The following is a 16,623-nucleotide window of genomic DNA, read 5'->3' as shown; positions in this document are numbered from 1 at the left end:
AGAAATAGAAATGCCTCGCTTATTTATTCCCCTGCCCCGAGAAGTTTGAGCCCATCGCCTGACAGGGCTCCTGAGCGCGGACAGGGAGTTTTTGAACTCACCAGAGGTAAAAAAAAAAAAGTCTGAATTTCATGTCACCTCCCGCACGAAAATCCTGCCCCGTTCTTCGTGACGGAGGCACGAAGGGAAGAGGGAGAGTTTCTCCCCAGCTCTGCGAAGTGAGCAATGCCCCGCAGAGAGGCCGAGGTGAAAGCACGCGACCTCGGGACGAGCCTCGTGGGGCCTGTGCCTCAGTTTCTAGCGGGGGGAACAAAAAAAACCCCACTTATCTGCAGCGTGGATATTGTTGGGGGATTAAATTAATTAGCGACTGTAAAACACGTTGAGCTCTTCCAAAGGGAGACTTTTGAGAAGTGCAAAGTAATATAAATTAATCACTCCATTACATACACCCGCTCGTTCCAGAGGAGGGTCTCAGGCACGTGGTGGCGACAATAGTGTATAAATAAGGATAATGGCCTATTATGGCTCGAGCTTCTCCATTAGTCACCATTTATCTGAGAACGGACACTGCGGCATGGGCTGGGATGCGCCAATAATCCTTTTCTTAGGAGCTTTCGGTTCTCTTTCTACTAAGCTCTTCCCTGTGCCTTTCGGCTGCCGTTTCTTTTTCTGCAGTGCAAATCTTTGCAAAATCAAGAACACACGAGCAGAATCGTTTGGGAATTTCTAGGCTGGGCTATGTGTTCACGCCACTCAGGCTGGTTTTGCACTGCCTTTCTCATCGGTCAATAGTTTCCAGGGCCAAAACTAAGGCCTGGCTAGCGACTGGCTTGAGTCACGGTTGCACAACTCATTTAAAATAAAAGAGGATTCAGCCCAAGGTACCACTAATGCTGCACCACTTTAAGGGCAGAAGACCTTGCAGGAGGGATGTTTTATCTTATTCTGTGTTTATTTGCCATTTGAAATACGTTTCCTGACTTTTGTTTTGGTTTTGAAGCCTGTTGAGTACTCCGAAACAAACAGGAAAAAAAAAAAAAAAGGAAAGGGAAAGGAAGCAACACAACTGTTTGTGTATTTAAGCAATCCCAAAAGTGCCGGTTGTCTCCAAAGACCACCAGCAGGTGCTTCGGTCCCTTTGGTGCTGGGCTGAGAAGCTCCGGCCCCAGGAGATACCAGTGCGGTGGCCCCACCAAAGGGAAGACCACAGCTGATGAGGCCTCCGAAGCAGTTATTGACTTGTGTGACAGCAAACAGCAAGCCGTAATAAACAAAAAAGCTACAGACAAAATTATTTGGCTAATGGCTAAATTGGAGAGTCAATATAAATAACATTATGTACACTTGTTATTACTGCAGTCAAACTGCTGGGCTTTGAGTCAAGTTAGCTCTAACACATGGTGGGGCCAACCATAGCCTTCTGCTGATACTGAAGAGCAAAACGTGTGGTTTTTTGAGCACCCAGAACATGAAGCAAGAGAGACGGAGAGGAAAAACAAAGAGGTCCTAGCCAATGAACAAAAGACTTGACCATAAGTACATAAATAAAAGAAATCGCCTGATATTACAGGTGATAAAAATTGTGCTCAGCATCTTTTGATATATATCTTCTCAGAAGTTTTGCGAGCACAGCCCTCTTGTGGGCTCATTTGTGTTTGTGTGACAACTGGAGACAGGGAATAGCTAATTCCTTTAACTGTTGGACGAACCTCAGCTCCTCCAGGCTACGAGAGAATTGGCTGCAGGTATAATCAGTCATTCCCTCGCCCTGGAGGAACGGAGCTGCTGCCAGCAATTTGTCAACATAATTTGGGCTTATTGTTTTCCTTCTGAAGTTTTATCTTATTTTCTTTTCCTAAATTAAATGCTTATTCATTAGAGAAGTAGTAATATGTTATGTTTGAAACGTTCTTCAGATTTTCCTTAACTCCTCCCTTTTAAAAACCTTCCCACAACCCTCCCGAGGGCAGCGACCCACCCTCCGCGGAAATATTTGTGCTCGCTGCAGGGCAGAACTTGAAAAGGGGCTGCTTCGGAAGGGCATCGCACCCACCTCCTGCAAACCTAGCCCATCCTGTTAGCAAGGATTTACTTTTTGTGTATTTGATCATCCCGGTGGCTGGCTTGGCTGTGCTCCTGTCCCAAGCCTCCCTTGGATGAGCCATTCAATACAACTGCTCAATACTCTAAGTGTATAATCCATAGCGCTGCAGATAGAGCTCTGTGATAGACAGACCTGGTCTTTGCGATCCACGAGCCTTAGCCCACTTCATTTCTGGAGGGCAGGGTTAGCAGTAACCCTCAGGTAGCCCGGGCCCATCCAGCACAGAAGAAAGTTTTGGAATTCTCTCTTCATTGGGAGGAAAACCCCAAAATACACAGATCAGTAAGGAGGCCTGAAAATACATCCCACACACAGACACTGTCTGCTCCATTCCCTGTCAAGTGTGGGTTTGGGTTGCCGTGAAACCCACAATCGTGACCGTGGGGACTGTCTGATCCCAGTGGCCATGCCACCTGCACACCTCCTGGTGGGGCCAGCCCACGCTGCCAGCCAGCACTGCCAGCTCCCAGCCTGCCACGACCGAAACCGAGGGGGTAGAATGACCACACGTACCCGAGCATCAGTGTGCTGCAGGATGGGGACTGGTTCTCGTCAGTAACTCCTGTAACCTGCCTCTCATGACTTCGATCCAGAGGGAAATTAATTTCAACAGAACAAGGGCTCAAACACCAGGTTCGTACAGAAGGGAGGTGCTCCATGCCTGCCCCAAGAAGGACGCTCAGAGGACAGGCACGCGAGAGCTACGGCAGCGCCTCAGCACCACAGCGAGCACAACACAGATGGAAACCTTTGCCACGCTAGGAGTGGCAGGGCCTGCTGGACTAAAAAGCAGAAGAAATTCTGCGCAAAAGGATTGGCTCTGACCTGGATTCCCTTCCTGTCCCTGGAAAAGTCACAAGCTTTCTATCTTTAGTTTCCCCGTATTTCAGAGGAGGATAAGACTGAGTGCCATGCCTTCGCAGCAGCACGGGAACAAGATGTGAGCTGTCTTTATGACAAAAGGTAACGAGGGAGGGTATCAGCACAAATACCAGAAAGGATGAAAAAATGGAAGCGAAAGGGACTTTTGCTGCTGATTTCCACCCAAAAGAACCAACGGCACACTCAGACCTTCAAACCAGCACCCACCAGGCAATGCTATCTCTCTCCGTCAGCCCCGCTGTCACGACCTGTTGCTGAGCCCCCTGGGTTCAGAGAGGAGCTAACATCTGGGAGCAGTGAGACACCGGCTGTGCAGCCACGCTGGTACCTCCAGCACCACAGAGCTTTCCAACCCACCCCATGTCCTCAGGGAATGGAAGAGAAGAGGGAATAACAAGGAGAAGAGAGGAAAGGGCCTGAGAGCCCCAAACAGGCTGGATGCAGAGGAAAACACGAGTGCAGAAGGACACGGACAAAGCGCTTTCCAAAGGAAAACGAATAATTAGAAGCAGCAAGCATAAACCACAAAAATAAAGGCGAACGAAATGGAGATCATCAGATGGGGTGGGACAGAAAGACAAGCAGGAAGCAGAAAAGCACAGCTCTTCTCTTCCATGAGGCCCCGCAGCCCCACCAGTTCTTCAGGATCGAGACTGGGGGGAGGAAAAAAGGTTGTGTGCATGGGTGTGCATGTGCCCCCAGCTATGCACAAACCCTGCTCTGCTGGAAGCACAGGCCCATCGCCTTCTGCCCATGCTGAAACCAAAGACGTGGTTCTTGGGGAACCCTCTCCCAAGTCCCTCTGCGGGATGTGGCATGAGCAGCTGGGCTTGCAGCACAAGAGAGGACCCATGAGCCGCCGCAAAACACCTCTGGCAGGAAGGAAAGCAAACCTCCTTCAGGCAGCAGAAGGCTCAGACCATACAGAAGGCTTCGGCCTTAGGTTTCGCTTCTTGCCTCGGTGGCTGCTAAATGTGGCAGCTGTAAGGGGTGCCCATGAAGCCCCAGCATCACAGTGCACCTTATATTTGCTTGACCTCACTCCAGTCCTCGCCGTGTATCTCAGCTCAACTGTAAGCGCCGCCTGCCCGGCTAGGTTAACCCAGCCTGCTGTGCAGGGTTTTTGTCCCCCACACAGCAAACAGTGACCAGTCCTTTCTATTTAGAGCAACCCCACCGTGTAAACCCGTCTCCTCCCTTTGATAAGAGCCCTATCGCTAGATAGTAGTAATCCCCATTCCTTTCCCAGCACAAGGAAATACAGCTTCACGGACAAGGTGGATAAAATCACTGTTCCACGCAGGTTTTTTTTGGAGGAGGGTGTCCAGGATCATGCAGAAACACACACAGGGACAGCCCCGAATGGCACTGCTGTGGCCTGGAGGCACACGGGGTCTTGAGGCATGGTGTTTCTCCCCGGCTCCTACCGAATTCAACAGGACTGGAGCATTTTCAGCGTCTTTCTAGACCAGGAAAAAGGCCTTCGGAGACAAATAGAGTTTCCTGTTCAATATTTCATGTAATGATTGCTCCAAAGGTGTAAACAGGAAAAATGCCTCTCCACTTAGCCAGAAAATGAGTGTCTGCCTTCCCTTCCTTTTATTGCCTTTACGTGTTAAAAGTCATTTAGACAGGGATTTGCCAGATGCCCAGGTTCAGCTGAGGCACCACAGGCTGTCGGGTGTCCGGGCGAGGATCCCATCTGGGTCTGCACGGGCAGATTTGGGGTGAGGGGGAGTGCTCGGCTCCCCCCCCAGCCACCCCTCGCCCTTCTCCCTCCCAAGGACCCCTCCGAAAGCCCCGCACGTCTGCGCCAGGCAAACTGCTTTACTTACACCAAACCCCGCATTTCTAAGCCGTGCCTTAACAACCCAAAGCACTAACATCCTCCTTGCAGATTTTTCGGGCTGGTATCTTTACAGAAGAGGAAGTTAAGCCATCGGGGCACCTGCTGCAAAATTTCTGCCACGCGCACAAGCGCTGGATCGCTTCGTACCATCCTCCCTGCCGGGGCTCCTGGGGAGGGAAGGCATGAGGCCAGCCCCCGCTCCGCCACAGCCACGCTTCCTTCCAGCTCCTTCCAGCAACAACGCCGAGCGTATGTCACAGCCATCAAATGGTCTTTTAGCTAAGTGACAACAGACATGATTCGGAGTCAGCATATTTTGATTACAGCTCATTGTTAGCAGGATTCGAGAGCGCGCTCGCATCACAGTGTTGTTCAACACAAAAATTAAATTGCGGCATAATTAGCTTCGCCGCAGCTACACCTTTCCGTCTGAATGGATGCGATACCTGCAAAGGTTGCACTCGGTATGAAATGTGTTCCTGATTATAGAGCGTTTGCCTAATCTCGAGGGCGCCGCCTTGTTTTTTAAGGCGCTCGGCGAGTCACGCACTCGGGTACGTGCTGCCCGTTATCTCCTGGAGGCTTACAACTGGAATCCCCGTGATTCACATTTTCCAACGCTCATGGCCAAACCCTTCCCCAGATCAGATCCTCCACTCTCTACCATTTCACAACCAGCCGAATCTGCAGCAAGGCGCAAGCAGCCAACGGCCTGACTCTGCAAGCCACACGCCGAGGAGCTGGTGGCCACAAAAGACACTGTCCCCGGGCTGCGGGAGCCCGTGCAGGGCAATCTGCCGGGGTGGCTCACCAGCCTGAGGTGGTCGTGGCTCCCCGATGCCTCTACCCGCTCGTTGAGGGATGGCTTGAAAGCACGGCTGGCTTCCAGAGTCACCCCAAAAAGCTGTGCTGAGAGCTCCTTGCAGCCTCGCTCTGTCTCCCAGGGAGGTGTGGAGAAGCCGGCGGGCTGGCAGCTGCGCAGCCGGCATCGTCCCGCACAGACCTGCGCCTCGGGGTGGGCGGGCTGGCCCCCAGCCCACGCGTGCTCCCGGTCAGCCCCCCAGCTCCACTCCTCATGCAGAAGTTTCTGAGGGCACTGCTACTTACTTCATCCCGTGTTTAGGGTGAATTAAATTTAAACTGTGGGAGACAGCAGAAGGGGCCAAAACCAAAGCACAAAGCCACCAAGCGCGAGTTTCTCTGTCAGGCTTTAGATTCAGCTTATTGTTTCCCTGTGGCACCAAACAAAAGCATTTTGCTTTCTTTACACATTTTTTTTTTAAACTATGCACAGAGAAAAACAATGAATTACTGTTAACATGCCATATCCGAGTCTTCCATGTCTCCTATACCTTGCTATCACTATATGACATATGAACTACAGTGCCAACAGCTACACCGCGTAACCCTGCTCGTGAGCAACCCATCGTCTCGCCCCAAAACTTCAGCGACAGGCTGGGGAAGAGCACCCACAGCTCCTCTCCGGCCTCGTGCCATCAGCAGAATCACGTTTCCCATCCCTGCCCCTCTGGCATTCCGGCATCACCGTATCGGTGCTCATCCAGAGCATCTCGAACCCTTCATGCTGTGGACTGAGCCGTGCATTGCGCACTTACAAGTGAAATAAATCGTCCCCGCACATACTGGTTGGGTGTATACCTTCACTGAGGCTTTGAGGAAAAATAACAATAATAATAATAATAATAATAAAGGATTCTGTGAATGCAGTGAGACACAGCCATAGATACCACGCTTTTCCTGCACAGCCCTACGACGGGCCTCGTGGACACGGGGAAATAAAGCACAGCTCAGCTGGGCGGCGGAGGCCACGCCAGTAAAACTGGTTTGCACAGCGGGGAGGAGGGTCAGGAGCCTCCTGGGCTAACACAGCTGCAAAAAGTGCCGGGCAGAGAGGGGCAGAGGTGGGAACAGCCTGAGCACGGAGGCCCAAGAGCTACGGTGATGCCCAGACATACGGTCGCAGCTCATGCCGAGTGCTGCCCAAAACGCCTGACCTCGTGGTGACGTGGCTGTACCCATCACCGAAATGCAGCAGGGATACTTTCCCGCACACTGCACAACGCAGGTGAAAATTCTTAAATTACAAGGCACGGGGACACTTTCCTCCTCAAAAAATACTTGGCCAACTCCATCTACATGAGGTACCAGGGACCAGCAGAGGAGCTCTGGGGCCAAGGCCACCACAGCACAGGGGGCACGCCAGTGCTGCAGCTGGGATCAGAGGGGTCCGAATGTCGGCACCACCTCAAGCCTAAAACCAAAGTCAAAGGTGCCACCTACTGAGCCCCCGGCACGGCTCCTTCCTATAGCAGCTGTGTGTGTCCTCCTCCGAGGGCTGCTAGCAAAGGGCTGGCCGTGGCTAACACGCAGCTCGTCAAATTCGGCAAAGTTTCGGCCAGCGGTCACCAGGCACGCGGCAGCGCTCGCCTTGGGTTGCTGCTGCGCGGCAGAAAGCAGGGGACGTCCCTCCCGAGACCTGGACGTCCCCGCAGCCTGGCCCAACGCAACAGGTTGTGTGCTCTGAGAGCTGGGCAAGGGGCAGCTTCCACATCCACAATGCCACAACCTGTGTTGGCAGCGCTTGTCCTGCTCACAGTGGGGAAAAACTCTGCCCGTGTAGCTTTGCCCACGCGCAGTAAAGCTGCTCATAAAGTCCCCTCCGACAACGAGACCAGATCCTTCGCATTAGGACGCTATTTTCTGCCATTTCTGTGCACACAGACAGTTGCCCCGCTCCCGTGCAAAGGGGACAGACAAAGCAGCAGCAGCAGCGGAGCTTTTAATCCTCTCTTCCCCTCTCCTCCTGACAGCGCCGCAGCCTTAAATGGAGCTATTTAAAAGGCAGCGTTAAAAACACATGCGGCGTGATCTGACCTTCTCCACAGCGACAATGAAAGGGGACGAAAACCTGAACACCAAATGAATGAAATGAAAATTACAAGGTAAAGGTTGGATTCCCTGAATTCATGCCAACTGCAGGGATCTTACATTACAGCACTGCAGCTTTCCAAATTTTAAATACAATAATTTTCTGTATTAAGGGCCCAGTAACCCTAATGGAGGCATAATTAGGCATTTATGCCAGACCCATATGAGAAGCTTGAAAAACTTAAATAAACTGTGAATGGCAGGATTAATACCACAGCTTTTCATTTTGTACAGCTGTTTGAATACAGTGCACTGACTGTGATGGCATCAGCTGTTGCTTTACTCTTGGTCAGTATTTCTGAGGTTAAAACAGGCAGTTCTTTTAACCAAATGAATAATTACCCCTCTCATTGTTGTCCTGTTTGTTTCAGCAAAGAGGGTCTGGATGCATATTTGCTTTATGTTTGGGAAAAAAAAAAAAAAAAAAGGAAAAGAGAAAGAAGAAAAGAAAAAGCCAAATTGCAAACAAAATCAGCTGGCTCGATGCGAAGCCTGGTGACGCTAATAAGAGAATTGTAATTCAGTGCGATGCCGAGCGCGCGGGCCCTTCGGGATGGAGGAGTAAGTAATGCAGTTTTGGAGATCATCTGCACAAGTGGGAATATCATATAGATGCCAGGAGAGTCCTTGAGAAAACATCTCACCTCGGCCCCGACTGAAGAGGAAAGACAATACTTCGGTGAAACGTAATTCTGTATTTCTAGGAAAGGCTCCAGTAGTAAATTGCTTACTAATGCAAGGAGCCTTGTAAATTTTAGTATGAATGGAACGGGCAACAGCACGAGTGCGACACGGCGCAGCATTTGCACACGCGGCTTAGCCAGTAATAAGTAAATAAATGTGTAATTTATAAGCTATAGAAAACACCAGAAAATACTTCTAACAAGAACTCAAGCTCAGCGAACTTCAAGTGCAGACATAAAACAGCTCCCAGAAGTATCTCACTATTCTTTTCCCCCCCAGGTAAATTACTTCTCCGACAAGTTAATTTTCAATCTTTCGTTTTACGGCCAGCGGTGGTTAGAAATATCAGCTGAAAAGCGTTAATTGAGGTTTTCTCGCTGTCTTTAAAAGCTTGCTTATCGGTGGACGTGGAAGAAACTACGCAGGGAGTGCATACGGGTAGAAACTCCTGATTGCAACACCCACATGAGTGGTCCGGGAGGAGGACTGGTACCACGAGGAGCCTAACGCCACGTCCACACGGGAAATACCACCCCCAAACCACAGCCCCGGGACTGGGGTCGGACGAGCCAGCCCCAGCCCTTGCGTGAGCCACCGGCTCCGCTGCTTCCAGCCTGAAACTCTACTCTGGCAAAGCTTCCCAGTTGTTAAACAGGCAGCATTAAAAACAACATTGCTCTCAACCTGAACAAGCGGCCGGACCTCTCCAGAGCACCGGGCACGAGGCCGCGAGGGCGCTCGGGAAAGACGAGTGAACCCAAAGTGGATGTGGCTGATCTCATTCAAAAGAAAAGTGGCCTACTCCAAAGGGGATTAGGCTAAAGTGAACTACGGCCACTTTATTTCTGAATGAGAGCATCTACACAATAGCGCAATGCACTTTAACTAATGCACTTTAATTTTACACCCAGTCAATTTGTCTTACCTCTCCTGAGTGTCCTTGTGTGGACAAGCCCCAGGATCCATCGAGTTTTGAGGCCGGGCGGGAGCACTAGATCAGCCCAGCCAGCTCCCCGCGCCACGGGCCGCTGTGTTCCCCCGTTATCGACCCCGAGCCCGCGATGGCTGACGCACGCCTGCCCGTCGGGGAGGACGCTTCTCCCAGCGAGGAGCCGGCCTGCCTTTGACGACACCCGCCATGTCGCTCGGTGGCCTGTCCCACCGCCGGCACGGGCAGGAAGGCCAAACCCAGGCAAAGTTTCTTTCCATCGTTACCTTCTGTCAGACAAAAATTGGCAATCTAAATATCGTAGCTTTTAAATCTCTCTCCCTTTCTTTTTTTAATTGTAAACAGGCCCTTTGTCTTCGGGACCAACTCCGATTTGTTAATTATTATTATTATTTCAAGTTTTCCTTGTCTGTTTTTAAACGCCGAACGTTTAGACGCCTTCCGACTCACCCCAAGAACCACCAGGAGCCGCTCAGGGCCTGCGCCTGCCGTCCTTCGCAACGACATACAAAGTGCGCAGGCCTCGGCCTACGCCCTCCATGTTGCTCCTCAGCTCCCAGCGAGGCGCTGATTTCCCCCAAAACAACCGAAGCGAGCGGCGGGGCAGCGTGAGATGCCGGGCGATGGGGCTCTCCCTTGCTAACAGAGACCAGACCCCATCGCCGAAACAGGCACGATAGCTGCCCTGAAGTTTTCCAGTGATCTCACCCAAATTAAAAAAAGCCGTCCCGTGGACACCAGCCTGCGGGGCTCCTGCTTTCACCTACGGTCCTAGGCTGGATTGTATCTCTTTTTTAACCTCATCTCCCCCCAGTCTGAAGGTAGTACACGCACAAAAAGCAACCACAGTAAAATGCAAGCCAACGGCCGGCAAGTTGCCTTGAAGTTGTGTCACAAAATATCAGCGGTGGGTTAGATACCGGGCCATTAATCAGGGACAGAAATACGCTCAAATAACGCAAAACACAAAATGTGCACTCCATTAGAGGCTGGAGTCACCCTCTCCAAATATTGCTGCAACTGCAGAAAAAAAAAACAAATATAAACACTCATTTACAAATTTGCCGGGTGAGTCAAAGCCTGTTACAAGCAACTGAGCATCAAGAGACTGAGGGAACGCGCCAAGGACACGCGATGGTACTGCAGCACACCCGAGTCTCCTCGCACACAAACCCCGACCGGGAAACAGCTCCAGAAACGTTCAACAATTTTAATGACTGGTTCAGAACAATCCTCGTCTTTATTTTCTGAAATTTGTTTAGATTATACAAGATAGCTCCTAACTGCGCGCTCATGTGACCAAAAAACCCCAAACGCAGCAATGCGAAACAAAAAAAGAGACTCCCTAATTTAAAGAAGCTGTGCCGGATTTTCACTACGTTTTAAACTGCTATTTTAAAACAGTATTTATCAGCACAACCTACGCTTACTCATTTTGATCGAGTGTGTTATAATCTGATTTTTCCAGTACTAACATTGCCCACTCCGGGCTCCAGCGACCCCGCCGCGCGCACACGTCCAGAGCCTGTTACCTTTGCTGCTACCTGCATGCGAGCAGCAAGGGAAGAACCAAACCCTCACACACGAGAGCTAAACCTAAGGCAAAGACCATTTTTGCACAACTTACTTGCCCATCTCCAAGCTGCCCCAAAATAACAATCTGCACCTCAGCAGCGCGCTCCGAAATGCAAGGACGCCATGAGTTCCCACTTAGAGGAATGCCTCGGGATACGCTCCCTCTTGAGCACGTATTACAAGTTCCAGGGTTTCCTGGGGTTTGATTTTGCAAAGGATGCAAAAAAAATTGAGAATGCAAATTACGCTTTGCAAACTCCAGTTTGGAAAATTTTACGCGGGAGTTAGGCCTGAGCAAGGAACCTAAGGAAGGGAGCAAATATCATACCCAACAGTGAGGACAGATATGTTTGTGCTCACAAACAATTAAAAAAACCAGCAAAGATTCTTGAATTTAAATGAAATCATAGATTAAAGAAAATATGCTCAATCTCCTATCTATTTAGCAGTATATTTACTTGCTTAAAGAAACAGGCAGCAAAGAACCTTATTTTGCTAACACGATTTCAGTCACAGTGTTTCTGATGATAACAGGTCCCGAATATAAATCAACTTGCCCTATCTTTACACTAAACAGTCTGCCGAGCTCAGGCATGGTAACAGCTCCTAAATATTGCAGCAAAAAAAAAACACACACCCCCCCCTCAAAAAACAACAACAAAAAAAGGATTCACTGGCTCACGGTGGCATGAAGTCAGAAGAATAACATTTAATTTTGAGGGTTTTAAACCCTATGTTATTGGGTCTCCTCAGAGCCCTACTTCACTGTAACTCTTTCATTATGCAGAAATGAAGTCTACCTTGCACTCTCTGTACTGCATCCGTTATTTGGATGCCTGTTCCTCCGATATGGGAGTACGTACACCAAAGGCAGTAAAATTCCTAGCTCTTCCCACCCCTTAAAGCCATACGTGGTTTGAAAATACCTGCGAAGAAGTCCCCAAGCAAAACAGTGTTTCTCAGTCTTTTCTATTCTTCCCCTATGACATTATTTTAGTATTGGCCACAGGGAATAGCTAATATATATTTGAAACATTTGGGAAAGTTATCCTAGTCCTAACTGGTAAATGCCCCGAACAACCCATCCGCCTTCAGACGCGCTGTATAATGCATTCCAGTTTACGACGCTTTGCAAAGAAGGCTGCATTTTAAGTAATCTTTCAATTTTTAAAAAAGCTGCTGTCTATCCGCATTTTGTTTAGAGAAACTCTGCAACTGCATGCATTAAAAAAATCTATTGCAACATAAATACAAGTGTTTGCTTTATTATATACATATATATATATGATATACTATCATCCAAGAAGGGCCATCTAAAATGCCACAGTTGCAAACATTTAAGACTGTAACAAAAATGACTGAGACTCTAGTATCAGTTTACTATCCTTCAACAATTTCCCTGACAGTGGAGTCAAATAATGTTGAATTATGGACCTTCTTACAGGAAGTCTTATTTCATGTTCATTTTTTGATCATTTCCCTCCGCGTCCCTATAGGAATTTGGCCGTTTGCCGATTTTCCTTTAAAAATTTCTGCACAAGTAATTGGCTTGCGCGTGATTAAATTATAATTTTGTCAAGAAATACTACGGCACATTCGCCCAACGAGTTTATTTCACCTAAGAAAATACCGTTTTGCCTCCATGAAAAGCCATCTCATGCTGCTAACGTACTTTGAGTGTGGTGGCTACTTCGTACCCTGCTTGCCTTAAAGGGCTTTGGGAAGGATTCCCGCAGACGCACTCTGGGAGGAAAGCGTCGCAGCCTCTTACAGCTTGGGCTCTAGCACCTAGGAGCCAAGGTGAAGCAAATTCAGGAAAAGAGCCCCACGGTGCCAGCTTAATCTATCTGGAGTCCCTCAGAAACCGAGTTTCTTCTGCGCGACTGCGGACGGTCTTTGAGGTTTTGTATAGGACGGAGTTTTCCCAGCCGCATCACGCAACAGCTGTGTTTTAAATCTTTCCGGACTGCGACAAACATTTGAAAATTTAAACATGCAAATGTTTGAAAAGCTAATGATTAAAAAAGGTTTATTTTGAAACTCTGGCCATGGGCGCAATCGTTCAAGCGACAGTTTTAAAGCCACGGGATCTCGAGCTCGATTAGCCCGAGCAAAACCCCAAACTCCTGCCTTGTCCTTCTGGACGCGCGACGGTAAACAAGAGCTCGGCAGGTCCCACCCTGGCAGGCAGCGGGGTCGCGCCTGTGGGAGAAGGATGCTATTTTAGTGACCTCTTGCCACCGAGCTAGTTAAATCACCGAACAATGGTTAGCGTTATGGGGCTTTCCTGCGCAAAATCTGGCATTAGTGTCATTGCTTTCCATTAAGCGGGGGACTTAAAGGCGCTGCCACGGAGGGGCCTATAAGGGAAGAATAAATAAGGGGAAACCAATAAATTAAAAAACCCTGTTAACTGTAACCTTTACTACCACGATATACGAAAATGTAATTAAATCCATAATAAAAGCTTTTACATACTTACTCTTTTATGACTCTCCATAGCACAAAGGCGCGCAGACCGGGCCCCCCCGCGCCCCCGGCCCGCCCGGCCGCGCACACCGCGCGCTTCCAGCCATAAACGCACCGCGGAGGGACATCTTAATTAGCCGCCCCAGCGCCAACCACTCAACACCTTATTAGCCACCCATTAGGGCCCAGGTCCTGCCGGACTTGGCACCGGCGGCGCCGGGCCGCGGGCGGCCGCGCATCCCCGGCACAACCCCGGCGGCTCTCGCCGCGCAGTTTTGCGCCTTTTTCCCCTAATCCGGGGCCGGGTTAGGGGGAGGAAAACGGGGGTTTCCTACAAGCCGGTCGCTCCCCCGGTGGCACCGGGGAGCAGCGGCGGCGGGGCTGCGCGCTTCTTGCGCGGGGTGCCCCGACGGAGCCGCCCGGCCCCGCGCAGCGCCCGCGCAACTCCCGCGCAGCGCCCGGCGCCGGCGCGCAAGGACCGCGCCGCCGGCGACGAGTCGGGGGGAAAACCGGGACGGGGACCCCCTCCCCGCGACAACCCCAAAACTGCAGCTTCGTTCTTTTAGCTTTCGCTTTAATAAAATAATGATTCGTTGGGAAAATGGGGTATAAATCTTCATTTTGGAGGCAATTAAAGTGTTGATTTCATTCGTGCCCCTAAGCGATTCTTGTAATTTGCTCAAATAGCTTTATGTACCCAGCACTCCAGAGCTTTTAGAAACCCATTTTCTAGTTAGACTTGTTGGATTACAATTTTTATTCACCAGCGGCGAGCCCGGCTTTCCTCAGCCCGACCCTGGCCGCCGGCCCCCCCCCCCCCGTAACCCCCCCCCCCGGTGCCGAGGGGGTCCCGGTGCCCCCCAGCAGCATCGCCCCGGGGCCCCCCGGCGCCTCCCCCCCGCCGTTTTCCCCCTTCGCAGAGAAAGTCGGGGGGGGGACACCCGAACTGGAAGCCCCCCCGAAGCCCCCAGCCCTGCGCCTTCGTGTCGCTAACCCAGAAAATAGCGCCCGGGAGCCTGGCACGGCGGCTAAAGGGAACTCCTGTCTGCTTGACTGCGCCTCGCTTTAACAAAAGGAAACCTCCAGAGTCGGGAGCTGATTACTCCTAAGACTGTATTTACGAAGCAGATCATACAGAAGAAATAACTTTGGTTTCCAGTGGCGGATTTGGGGTCGGGGTCCCCCCTCCCCTCCCGCAGCCCAAGCGCTGCTACCCTGCGGCTGAGCAAAAGAAAGGGGATGGAAAGGCGACCGTGCAAAGCCCGCAGTTTTCCACGACCCGAAAAAGCCAAATCGCGGCCGCTTCCATGATGCAGGAGCTTAATTTAGCTTTGGGAGCCTCCCGCCTGAGCCCCAAACGCTCCCATCAAAGGGAAGGGATCACAGCAGAAGCCCGCCGAGGGGACACGCACACCAAACAAGGGGAGGGGAGAAGGGGAAGAAAGCTTCCTAAAGTCATCTCTATTTCGCACATCGGGTACAGCAGGCATTAAGGTTTGAACCATCCCAGACAAAACCTGGACACCGTCAAAGCCACGCAACGCCTTGGTGGTTGGGGTTTCTACCTTTTCGTGGGGAGGGGAAGAGACGGGTTGAAAACTTGAAAGAGCAATGAAAATAATTTAAAACCTGGGTCCCGTTTTATTTTCTCCCCCCCCTCCTTTTTTTTTTTTTTTTTTACTTCTATTAAGTAAAATAAAATGGGCGCGTTTGCAGCAGGCAGGCGTGCACAAAGCAATGTTCACTGAAGTCTAAAAGCGTTCGGCCAAGGAAAACTGACAAGACAGACTAATGAACCGTAGAGACGGGAAGAAAATAGCCAGTATTTGCTAGATTTCAAACCCTCTCTGTCTTCCCCAGACCACCTATCTCGGATTTTATTATTATTTTTGTAACCGGCTCCAGCCATTCCTTTTCTAAGCCACCAGAAGCCAGCGATTCACAGATAACACTTCTATTATTGTAAAGGGTAAATAAAATAAAGACAAAAATTAAAAGCGACAAGAAACAGGTCGAGTTTGCAGGCAATGCTTTTACAAGCTCATCTCGCCAGGTCGAATCCGGGAGCAAGCCTTAATGAAGCAATAATAGCCACATTATTCAAAAATTTTCATTTCGATGGAAATTTATCTAAAAGGGACTTAATCATATGCAAATAATAAAAGGAGGCATAGTGACCCAGCGAGCGATCTGCATACAAATTTCAGCGTGTGCAGCATTGGCGAGATCATACCTGATCTGTTAGATTTGCTGATCTTGTTATGTCTTCACTGTCCGATTTTGATCCGCCCTCTCTATCGTCTATGACCAAATCGATAGGCATTTTTCCTTTCAAACAGCTAATATACCGGTGGCAGAAATTGTCACATAATTCGTGTACCTACATTATGACAGAGGTGAAAGGAGGAAAAAAAAAAAAAGAGAAAAAAACAGAGGAAAAGGGAAAAAGGGAGGAAAAAGGAAGAAAATATAATCAGGAATACATAAGTAAAATTGACAAGTGCAACCAGTCTCCCCCCTTCACCCCTGTGACATCAAAAGTCCTAAATAGGGGAAACACACTGCAATTATCCCCCCGAGACCTCTCGACGCATCCAGAATTAGGAATAACTTTCTTTTCTCGCAAAATAGAGATATCCCAGAAAATTGACAGTGACAAGATGATTCACAGGCTACAACATATTCAACACCCGTGTTAAATTCATCTGCTCCCGGAGCTGTGGCCATTAGAGAGGTGACCTGCATGGGTGACATTTAAGGTAAACTATTTAATTTCATCCAGTTATTTCATCATAAACCCTTTCCAAAGGGGTATGAGGACAGAAAAAAAGGATTTTAAAAAAAAATCCCGATGCACTGTGCTGAAATACATTATAGGCATCCATGCCCTGAAATCCCCAGCCGCTCTGACAGACTTGTACCTGAGCTGCCTCTATTAATGGGCAGATTTTAACACATTTCATGTAGAGCGAGAACAACCTGCCAGTTATGGTTAGATAAAGTGGCTGAGGCTCCCGAGAAACTTTTCAACTATTTAAAAACCTCTCAAAATGTTTATTTTTAGGAGAAAGGGAATTCTCTCCTAGGCCAGCTATCAATGACATGTAAAAAATCCGCAGGAAACCAGAGCGCGCTTCCAATTTAATGTTAGCTCGGGTG

The 16,623-nt window shown here is 49.6% G+C and overlaps 1 protein-coding gene across 3 annotated transcripts in view; it reads right to left on the bottom strand.

Moving 5' to 3' along the window:
- The window catches only part of MEIS1 (Meis homeobox 1), a 105,734-nt gene that overhangs the window by 82,397 nt on the left and 6,714 nt on the right, over positions 1-16,623 (bottom strand). For all 3 annotated transcript variants that reach the window (XM_066995330.1, XM_048060730.2, XM_048060728.2), the window contains exon 6: positions 15,698-15,844. In XM_066995330.1, the coding sequence (XP_066851431.1) occupies positions 15,698-15,844 (147 nt within the window). The remainder of the gene's footprint in view (positions 1-15,697; positions 15,845-16,623) is intronic.

Source organism: Anser cygnoides, chromosome 3 (assembly GCF_040182565.1).
Source record: "Anser cygnoides isolate HZ-2024a breed goose chromosome 3, Taihu_goose_T2T_genome, whole genome shotgun sequence".
NCBI lineage: Eukaryota > Metazoa > Chordata > Aves > Anseriformes > Anatidae > Anser > Anser cygnoides.
Note: the sequence above shows the minus strand (reverse complement) of the source record. Positions and strands in the feature narration are given on the sequence as shown.